Source organism: Trachypithecus francoisi, unplaced genomic scaffold (assembly GCF_009764315.1).
Source record: "Trachypithecus francoisi isolate TF-2019V2 unplaced genomic scaffold, Tfra_2.0 Lachesis_group13, whole genome shotgun sequence".
NCBI lineage: Eukaryota > Metazoa > Chordata > Mammalia > Primates > Cercopithecidae > Trachypithecus > Trachypithecus francoisi.
The window spans coordinates 63571795-63582990 of NW_022681458.1; the positions used below are offsets into that span (position 1 = coordinate 63571795).

The following is an 11196-nucleotide window of genomic DNA, read 5'->3' on the forward strand; positions in this document are numbered from 1 at the left end:
CATGATTGCCTTCTGCCTTCATATGCATATATGTGGCATTCAGTGCTGTGACTACATTTTGAGTTCTAGAATTTTAACATTTTATTCATTATACAATTATTTTAATAAAGGTAAATAGTAATTTAGGTTGTGTATGAAAAATTCAGATTTCTCAACAGAGTAGATTAAAAAGATCTTTCAGAACTGAATATGTTAAATGTTTTAAACATTTTCAAAGAAACAGATGTGTCTTATCTGTCTTAACTTTACAATGACAGTATTGCATTTTATGAAGACGAAACGCGTGAGCATACCCACATCATAGAACGGCAGCCCATTACTACTATCAGTCACCTTGTTAACTGTGTACACAAAACCCCATGTTGAGTTCAGTGTGCTTTTAATTTGATACTGCAATTAAACATTTAGGATTGCATTAAATTATTAACACATTTTTCTCATTTTACCAGACCAAAGGCAATAGTTGAAACACCATAGGCCGGGCGCGGTGGCTCAAGCCTGTAATCCCAGCACTTTGGGAGGCCGAGACGGGTGGATCACGAGGTCAGGAGATCGAGACCATCCTGGCTAACACGGTGAAACCCCGTCTCTACTAAAAATACAAAAAAAAAAACTAGCCGGGCGAGATGACGGGCGCCTGTAGTCCCAGCTACTGGGGAGGCTGAGGCAGGAGAATGGCGTAAACCCGGGAGGCGGAGCTTGCAGTGAGCTGAGATCCGGCCACTGCACTCCAGCCTGGGCGACAGAGTGAGACTCCGCCTCAAAAAAAAAAAAAAAAAAGAAACACCATAAAGTTGCTACTTGTGCAGTCTTATCATCCTTACATGTTGAATTGAAAGTTGATTGAAAACAAAATTGGTATTTAGAAAAATCTCTTAATTATATAAAAAGTTATCTAGGCCAGGTGCGGTGGCTCACACCTGTAATCCCAGCACTTTGGGAGACCGAGGCAAGTGGATCACAAGGTCAGGAGTTCAAGACCAGCCTGGCCAAGATGGTAAAACCCCATCTCTACTAAAAATACAAAAAATTAGCCAGGGGTGGTGGCAGGTGCCAGTAATCCCAGCTACTCAGGAGGCTGAGGCAGAGAATTGCTTGAACCCAGGAGGCAAAGGTTGCAGTGAGCCAAGATCGTGCCACTGTACTCCAGCATGGGCAACAGAGCAAGGCTCTGTCTTAAAAAACAAAAAATAAAGTTATCTAAAATGATAGACTACATCCCAAAAATGATTCTAAAGTGACTGGCAAGATTATGAAAGAACATCTCTATTCTGAATGTTATATGTTAATCTTTTGTGATATAAACAATGTTATTAATTTTCATGACAACTTAAGAAATAGACACTACTATCATCATCACTACTTTATAGATAGGGAATATGATACCCAGACAGGTTAATTTCTTTCTGTTTTTCTCATTTTAATTTAACTCATCAAAGCAAACCTAGATAATTTAGGGAAGGTTTGTGGCACAACTGCACCTACAACACCAACATGGTATATTCATTTTTCATTTTATTTCATCCTCTTGTGCCAAATATCAAAACAAGGAACTGCATGAAGTCTCACATACTTCTGACCATCAACAGAACACTGAAAGCACCCATAAACTGTCTCCCTTTTGAAGTTCCCCATTCCACAGAGTATGCACGGCCCTTTGGGAATGTTGTGATTAAGTAAGTTAACTCGAATATGGGTCCCTTCTTTGAGTGAAATATCAGTCATGCTGAGAGGTTTGTCATAGTAGTCAGAAAAAAGATCATCCAAGTAAAGCTGTGAACGAGAAATTACATCCATCACTCTTCTATCTAAAAAGACAAAAACAGAACAGAAACATGTTAGAAGTGAAAATGAAAAATACATAATGCAAATAGCATTAATAAATATGTGAACCCACTAGTCATGAAATAATTTGGCTTTTCTTTTTTTTTTTTCTGGCTCTGTCACCCAAGCTAGAGGGCAGTGGTGCAATCTCCACTTACTACAACCTCCGCCTCTCGGGCTCAAGTGATCCTCCTACCTCAGCCTCTCAAGTAGCGGGGACTATAGATGCATACCACCACAACCAACTAATTTTTTTTTCTTTTGTTTTCTTTGTACAGATGGGGTTTTGTCACATTGCCCAAGCTGGTTTCAAACTTCTGAGCACTAGCAATCTGCCTGCCCTGGCCTCCCAAAGTGCTGGGATTATAGGCATGAGCCACTGTACCAGCCAGGCTTTTAAATTTAAATTTTTCCTTAACAGATGGGATTACTGAATAGAAAACCTCATGCATTAAGCCAGGAAAGAAAAAAAAAGACATTCACAATGGACATACTTCTTTCAAATAGGATATTTCTCAACCTGTACAGCAGTGCAAATGTTGCCGTTTCTTCCCTTTCAAATCCTCCTTTTGACACTGAAGTGACACAAAGGTCTACAAAAAAAATTGTTAGAAGATGTTATAACTTGAATAACTCATGTTTTATTGTTTGATGGGGTGATGAATTCTGGTACAAACCATTCCTTGTATTTTTTAAAAAGTTAACTTTTACATACTTTTGGAAAAGGTAACATTCACATGGTACAAAATTCATACAAAAAGGAGATACAGCGACAAATAAGTCTCTGGCCCACCCTGTATCCAGCCACAGTCTTCTACCTCAGGGGCTCACGGGCACCCATTGTTTAAGTTTCTTGTGTATGCTTCCAGAAATACTCCATATATTTTACAAGCATTAAGAAAGATGTATGTATACATGTATGTGTATAAAATTATTTATGCCCAAATAGTTACATATTATCCTCAGCTCTTTAAAAATATCCATTACAAGTATTATATTCTTATTGGCTTCATAGTATTCCTTTGTAAGGATGCACCATTATTTAGTCTCCTTAAAGTTGTTTCCAATCTCTTGTTATTGAGGACTGAATATACTTGCACTCATATCATTTCACATATGTGTAAATATATCTGTAGGATAAATTCCTAGAAGTGGAAGTCCACATTATATGTATATTTTAAATTCTTGTGGATATATCAGTCCATTTACATTCCTCCCAACCATCAATAAAACTGTAAAAACTTAAAATTTACTTAATAAGACCTAGTATTTGCAAGCGTAATAGGGTGACTATAGTCAAAACAATGTAATTGTACAGTTTTTTCTCCATCTTAGACTGAGAATTTGTACATTTTTAAATAACTAAAAGAATTTGTACATTTTTAAATAACTAAATAACTAAAAGAGTATAATTGAATTGTTTGTAACACAAAGGATAAATGCTTGAGGGGATAGATACCCCATTTTCCATGATGTGATTATTATGCACTGTATACTTGTATCAAAATGCCTCATGTACCCCATATATAAATAAATACATATATATATCTACTATATAGCCACAAAAATTAAAAATATTTTTTAAAAAAACAATTTACTTAACATGTAGTATTGTTTTATTTCTGGATTCCCTATTCCCTCCTCCTACAAAATTGCAGAAATGAACAAAAACAGGTCTAAAAACATTTGTAAATTACCATGGCTAGGGGACTCCCTTTCCTGATCCTTTGGGCTACACCTGGGCTTGTTCCAGTTGGCCAACAGACCTTAAAGACCTGTGAAATGTAGAGACCTAAAGTGAGCTGCACTTAGGTATTATACAAGGTGACAATTTTGGAGGAAGTATTTTTACCTTTTAAAGTTATTTTTTAGGAAGAGTGCAAGGGGAAGCTGGGTCTATGATAAGTAAAACTGAAGTAAGAAAAGCTGTCTTTAGATGCCCTGGTTTGGGAATCCTAACACTTCAGGCATCCTACTATCTACCTACTCCTCTGTTTGCCACAACCAAAAACTACCTATAAGAAAGTCATTTATTATCTCCCCACGTAAGCTAAGGAATACTTTGTCAGTAGATGGCATTTTAGCTCTTATTTATAATTTTAAATGGGGTAGTGGAGAGTTTACAACCTTCACCAAGAAGCAGAAAAGTGGAATGGGGAAGCAGGGAAGGGAAGACCTTTCCCAGCTATTTTGCCCAAGCATAAGATTGACAGTGCTGACAGCATCTTCTATAATTGTTAGACACGAGAAAAAAGAGAGAGAGAGAGAGAGAGAGAGAGCCCATGCCCTGTTGAATGCTCCTTAAAAATATAGTCATTTGTATTTCATGCAGACCCTTAACTCACCAAAGGCACCATCCAGGTATATGAAGAGTTCAAAAACACTGAAAGCTATGGTTGTATGTGCTGGGAAAACAATAGCTTTGTCCCTTCCCTTGGGATTCTGTTCATCCATAAAGTGAAACTATATTGAATAAATATATAACATTATTAAGGATTATAACACGTAAGGATAGCCTTTTGGAGAAACAAAACATCTCCTATAATACTACCAAACAAAACAAAAAATTCCCAAGTAAAGAATTATTCTGCTTGAATTAAACCATTTTTTTATAGCAGAGATCCAATTGGTCCAACAGAAACTCCTGGTCTTTATTAGGAAATACCTCTGCACTTTTCACTTACTTTGGTATTACAACCCATGATTAGTGCTACCACAACCATAATGCTCTGGAGTAGAAGCCTTTTTTTTCAACAGGAAATCTTAGAAAGCAGTGCTAGAGTTTAAGTTTTCAGCCTAGCCTGTCTACCATTCCAAAGCCCTCCAGAGTTTTAATCCAGTCAAGTCATTATTAGGTGTCACTGAATGACAAAGATAAACAATATCATAATTGAGCTGAAAATTAAACACAGATAATTTTCTAATTCTTTTTATTTTTTTAGAGACAGGCTCTCTCTCTGTCACCCAGTCTGGAGGGCAGTGGCACAATCATAGCTTACTGTAACCCTGAACTCCTGGCCGCTCCTGCATCCTAAGGTGTCCCCGCTAAGTCCTGAGCTCGAACCTGCAAACTGCTGGTTGGACACGGAGCCCACGGTCATCAGCTGAGTCTGTGGCCCTGGGTCCCTAGTTGGGTGGTTGCTGTCCCCAGAGAAGTCTGAAGGCAAAGGAGTGGTTTGGAGAAGAGGCTGCTACATCTTCCCCAGCACAATAGCGGTGGGAGGGTCCAGGGCTTTTCAAAGGCTCCTACATTCTAAAAGACAATGACCCAAACCCCCACAGGCAGCCCCCTGCCTCAGGACTATAGGCGTGTGCCACCACATCCAGCTAATTCTTTTATTTTTTTAGAGACAAGGTCTCATTATTTTGCTCAGGTTGGTCTTGAACTCCTGGCCCCAAGCTGTCTTTCTATCTCAGTCTTCCTAAGCACTGGGATTACAGGCATGATCCATTGCACCTTGCAGCTAATATTTTTTAAAGAATTTAACTAACCTTGAATATAGCATGTATGGCCATTGATAAAATTAACTTTGAAAAACTATTTGAATATAAAAATATAAATTCAGCTTTTAAAAATTCAAAGTGTAAAAACTCTATCACTTAAAAAACAACTCAGCTTAAGCACTCAATTTTTATTCTTAAAACAGCACTTAAATAGTAATATGAGGGACTCCATTATGCATGTAATTTCACAAGGATTACTGTTTTTGCATTATGTTACACTTTTTTTTTTTGGTTGGGGTTTTTGTTTTGTTTTGTTTTGTTTTGTTTGAGACGGAGTCTCACTCTGCCACCCAGTTTAGAGTGCAGTGGCACAATCTCGGCTCACTGCAACCTCCACCTCCTAGGTTTAAGCGATTCTTGTGCCTCAGCTTCCTGAGTGGCTGGGATTACAGGGGTGCACCACTACACCTGGCTAATTTTTGCATTTTCAGTAGAGATGGGGTTTCTCTATGTTACCCAACTTGATCTCCAACTCCTGACTGCAAGTGATCTGCCCACCTCGGCCTCCCAAAATGCTAGGGTTACAGGTGTGAGCCACTGTGCCCAGCCAAAAACTATACCACTTAAAATCAATTCAACTCACTCAATTTTTATTCTTAAAACAACACTTAAATAGTAATTTGAGGGACTCCAGTATGCATGTAATTTCATAAGGATTACTGTTTTTGCATTATATTACACGTTTAGAATCCCAAGATTTCTTTTTTTTTTAATACTCTAGAGTAGACATCACTGTGCAAAATCCCATACAACTGCAGCTCTTTCGTCAGAACATTTGACAAAATACACAAGTCTGACGAGAAATTCAATACTTAAAAAAATTCCCATGGCAACACTTTAGTTAGTAAGAGAAGCCCAACGAGTGTGGTTTACCCGCATTGCTTCCCCTCGAATTCCAGCATGCACAGACAGTGAACACTGTCGTGTGGTTCGGATGCTCTCCATGACCACACACAATACTGCCTTTCTGCTGCTCCTTGACTGACGTATCAAGCTGTGGTCAAAGTTAATTTTTCTAAAATAAAGAAGATACATTCACAAGACTCTGTAACATCTAATTACACATAATCAAGTACATTTTTTGCTGTCATGTGTTATTCATTCATAGTTCACCTAATAGTAAATCAAGGCAATCCTAATAATCAGAAAATACACCCAAAAGAAATGTAATAATTTGTCTCTCCTCTCTATTTTCTTAAAACATGCTTATACAGAATGTTTCACTCCGTCTGTTGGAAGTCTTTTGAGGGGGACTCTATTTGTTGCAGACAGATTCCTCTATTATTTAAATCTAATAATTTAGCAAATGTGTGTAGAGCCAAAGTAATTTTGTAGAACAATTAAAAGTTTTGTTTAAGCCAAGTGACTTTTTTTTTTTTAAGCTGGGCAAATCATTTTAACGTGTAACAGTAGACCAACTGGGGAAGACAAGACCCCAATCTCCAGCCTTTCCCCTGATGCCCTGGGACCTGTGTGCCTGGGCCAGTCCCATGCCTGCCCCAAGCCCTGAGGCCCACAAGTCCCAGAGAAGAGTGGGAAAGAAAGCTGGGTGGTTACAGCTCGGCTCCAAGAGTTCAGGGAGGAAAAAACAGGGGCTAGTTGAATTTAGCCTTGGAAAAATCCATCTCTGGATGCTGATCAATGAACTTCTTCAGAATCTCCTGTTTGTTGTGTTCGTCTGAGGTTTGCAGCCCCATGGACTTCTGTCTCTGGTCATACATCATCCTTTCCACCATGCTGCGAGTCTCACTGTCCAGGTCTGACAGCTTGGAATTCTCAGGGTTAATATTCTTGGTATTGATCTCAAGGTCACTGGACACCAAGCGGCTCCACCACTCCATCTTATTGATCTTCTCCAGATGCACAGTCACCACCTTGCCGTCCTCAATGAGCCACGAGCTCTCCTCCATCTTCACTTCATTGTAGAGCTCCCCACAGATGATCGCTGGCTGCCCCTTGAGCATCACCTGGAGGTGCCACCGCAGCATGTCCACCACCACGTCCTTCCCTTTCAGCCAGAAGTTCACACGGAAAGGGACTGCCAGGTCCAGCTCTGACAGGGTCTGGGTCCAGCAGTAATTGGGCAGGTCTGCCCCGCTGGGTAGGTTGGGCTTCAGTTCTCCTTTCTTCTTCTCATCTTCCTCCTCCTCATCTTCCTCAGTCTCCTGCTTTCCTGGGGAGTCAAGGCTGCCGTTCTTGAGCTGGGCCTCATGATTCTCTGCATCCTTTTTCTGGTCAATCTCTAGCTGCAGCCTCTCTGCGTCTTCGTCAGTTAGCTCCTTGATCTGGGGCCCTGAGGTCTCTGACTTAAACCAAGTGATTTTTGATATCTATCCTAATTCAAAGTTTGGATATACCAGTAATGTATTTCAAACATACCTAGCAAATTACACTAGTAAAATACAACCTCAATGTTTTAAGCATTCTTTGTAATGAAGTTTATATAGCTAAAATATTTAATGAAAACACTGAAATATATTAGGATTATTATACTGACCGCGTAGTAATTTCTTTGAGTAGTGTTGATACTTCCACTTCATGTTTGGTTACTACACCAAACGAAGCTTTCACTGCAATGGAATCTGATCCAGCAACATTAATCCCAACGTCATTCACAATATGGTTACCTCGCCTTCCATAGAGTGAAACATCGGATTCATCTTCATAATTCAGTAATTGATAAGATGAAATACCTTTACAAGAAGAAACTTAGTATTTTTAAAACGTCTTTAATTTATCTTATATAGATTATATATAGTAACACATTAATTTACAATTGAAGACTCAATTACCCAAATGTTAGAGAAAGGCAACATTACTCACCAAGATTTAAAGTAGTAATTCAATTAATCTTACAACAAAAAGAAACACATAGCCAGAATTCTTAAAAGGAACTCAAATTTTCTATTCAGCCAACAGAACTTCTTAAGCATCAAGATCCACCACGCAATTCAAAGAAAAAATAAGCGTTTATAAGCAGTAACTCATTAAAATATCAGCTTATTAAATAACCTACCCTTCAAATACGTTTCAGTTTACCAATTGTAATAATTGCATTGTAAAAAATAAATACAAATTACTTTCATCTCATTCGACCATATAAGATAGGTAAGCCCAAATAATACTCCATTTTATAGATGAAGAAATATGTCATAGTCAAAGTTGATCTGAATAAAACAATTTATAAAATAATTGATAGATTTGAAAATTATTTGACCAATAAGAGATTTGATATTATACAAACTTTTGGCATTGTTAATCTTAATAACATTATTATACTACCATCATAATAAAAGTTGCTTTAATCATTGAAAATATGTATTACTAATATAAGTAGCATATATGACCTATGTTTATGTTACCAATAATACAGATGAATGAGTTGGCACTCCCAAACATTGAAACTTACCAGCTGAAATTTCTCTGTCTCCTAGGAGAATATCTTTCAGTGTAAAAGGTGTTGAAGTAAATTTATATCTAGGAAACAGAAAGCATCTCTTCTTTTTTACCACCAGACTTAGAGGTTGATATTTGTCAGCTTCACTGAGGCTTGGAACAGGAACTAATCTCCCTCCATCTCCAACTTGCTTGACAAAGCTCTTGGTAGCAGCAGCAAACATATTAAAATCAAAATGTCATCAACTGCAACCCCCAGATAAATCCATTTTTAAAGAGGAAAATCAGGCACAAAATTAAGCATTGTTTTTAAATATAATTATACATCTTAAAAATACAAAGCATGGTTTCACCAAGTAGTTTACCACTGTATAATTCACTGCCTCTGCTCATGTGCTCAGGTAATGAATTATAGATCAACGGTGTAAAATGATATGCTAAGAGCATGTTCAATTTGGAATGGCAGGCTATAGCACTAAAATATACCCAGAAAACTAATAACGTAAAAATATGACCAATGTCTATGATAAGGATCACAGTAGACAGCGATTTGCCACTGGGAATGGGCCAATTTTAAGGGACGTATATAGCGCTGTGGGAAGCAATGCAATTTAGGCACTAACAATAGTTCCGGATACAATCTACAGTGGACCTAGTCCAAAGGGAATTCCTTCACAAGTCCACACTGGAATTTTGGCAACACGAAAGTGCTGTTTTGAATCCTCATGGCATACAGTTCATTGATAGAGCATTTCATTCATTTTCCATCTTACATGTTTACAAAACTGTTTAATATTAAATATGAATTCACAGATATAAACAATTACATGCGGATCTTTATAAAAAAATAAAGTCACATTACATGTAAGTAACTATATAAACTATTACCTAGTGGTTTCTTACTCTGAAGTTGGATACACAGACTCTATCCCTTTGAAATGGAGTCCTGCTGCATCTTTTTGTTTCATTATCCCAGCTACTGGGATAGTAATAAGAGCTATCTATATAAAGTTCTGCCCTGTTTTTAAGTAATTTTATGGCTAAAAATGAACTTTACCTGAGTGCTGAAATGTTTTTGCATAGGTGTTATGCCAAAGTTCATATGCGGAGTTCATATATTTTGAACATGAGGAGTTCATATATTTTGAAACAGTGACTATGTAGCCCTTCCAATAAGATATCCATTAAAACAGTGATGGATAGTAATCTATATACATACATATATAGACAGAGAAGAAGAGAGAATAGGCTCTAATTAAAGCATCAAATGATATAATTTGATTAGATTCTGAACATCTTTCACCTGCTTTCAAGCATCCAGGGCTCATTTGCTAACAAAATAACAAACCACTTTTTTTTTTTTTTGAGATGGAGTCTGACTCTGTCGCCCAGGCTGGAGCGAAATGGCGCTATCTCGGCTCACTGCAACATCCGCCTCCCGGGTTCAAGGGATTCTCCTGCCTCAGCCTCCCGAGTAGCTGGAATTACAGGCGCATGCCACCACGCCCGGCTAATTTTTGTATTTTTAGTAGAGACAGGGTTTCACCACGTTGTCCAGGCTGGTCTCGAACTCCTGAGCTCAGGTGATCCGCCCGCCTCGGCCTCCCAAAGTGCTGGGAATACAGGCGTGAGCCACTGCGCCCGGCCATAAATCACTTTTAATAATATCCTTTCGTACGAAGAGCATTGTGCAAAGCAATCTTCCATAACACCGCGTAAGCACAGGAGGGCATTTCAGCTAGTGCCTAGCAAGCCCCTGGAGAAGCGACACGACATCCAATGGCCCACCAAAGGTGCTGCATCCCAGGCAAACGCCATTATAACCGACTACACAGGTCCCCAGAAAGGCCTTCGTTTACTCCTAACGTTTTGCTGGGATGAACTAACCTAGCGTTCCATCTCGCGACGAAAGCCCAGAAGACAAAGGAGCCCGCCTGGCGGGAAAGGAGGGGGTGTTTGGACGTCCCCGCGTGTTCCTAAACACGGGGCTCGGGAACCCGAAGAGCCCACCGCAGCCCCCTGGAGCGTACATATCCGGGGTCTCAAGCTTCAGAACCAGGCCCGGGAGATTCCCTGGAATTCTGCCTTTCGAATTTTCAAATCTTTTTCTTAAAGTGACACAGCCCCCAATCCGTCCTCCCCTCAAAGGGTTAACTTCAGGCCTCAACGAACCTAGACCCACGCCGGACAATCCCTCTAATCCCTCTCTCCGGGAAAGAAACCGTCTCCTCCTAAGGACAAAGAACTACGGCCTGAGGGCCAGTTACTGCAGGCTGGTCAGGGCCGGCAGGGGCGGGCGCTGAGAAGCCCCGGGAGCCCAATGCCTGTGCGCAGGCCGGAGCGGGGCGGAGACGGGCGGGAGCGGGGCGGAGACGGGCGGGAGCGGGGCGGAGACGGGTGGGAAGGGGGCGGACCCTGGAGGGGACAGAGGCGGGGCTCGGCCGGGACCGAGGCCCGCAGAGGGGCAGCGAG

General features: G+C 39.8%; 1 protein-coding gene across 4 annotated transcripts; it reads right to left on the minus strand.

Annotated features, from left to right (window-relative positions):
• Positions 1 to 1409: 1409 nt before the first annotated feature.
• On the minus strand, positions 1410 to 11166 carry PJVK (pejvakin). 4 transcript variants are annotated; one of them, XM_033231006.1, is made up of 8 exons: positions 9855 to 11166; positions 9782 to 9816; positions 8738 to 8927; positions 7826 to 8021; positions 6202 to 6343; positions 4170 to 4287; positions 2319 to 2417; positions 1410 to 1808 (listed from the first exon to the last, which is right to left on the minus strand). In XM_033231006.1, the coding sequence occupies exons 1-8, from the start codon at positions 9943 to 9945 to the stop codon at positions 1516 to 1518; spliced, it is 1164 nt and encodes a 387-aa protein (XP_033086897.1). In that variant the 5' UTR covers positions 9946 to 11166; the 3' UTR covers positions 1410 to 1515. The 4 variants fall into 4 exon arrangements, with proteins under 4 accessions (XP_033086897.1, XP_033086896.1, XP_033086892.1 ...); XM_033231005.1 differs by having other exon boundaries at positions 8738 to 8805; positions 9782 to 11166; XM_033231001.1 differs by having other exon boundaries at positions 8738 to 11166.
• Between the last annotated feature and the right edge of the window lie 30 nt (positions 11167 to 11196).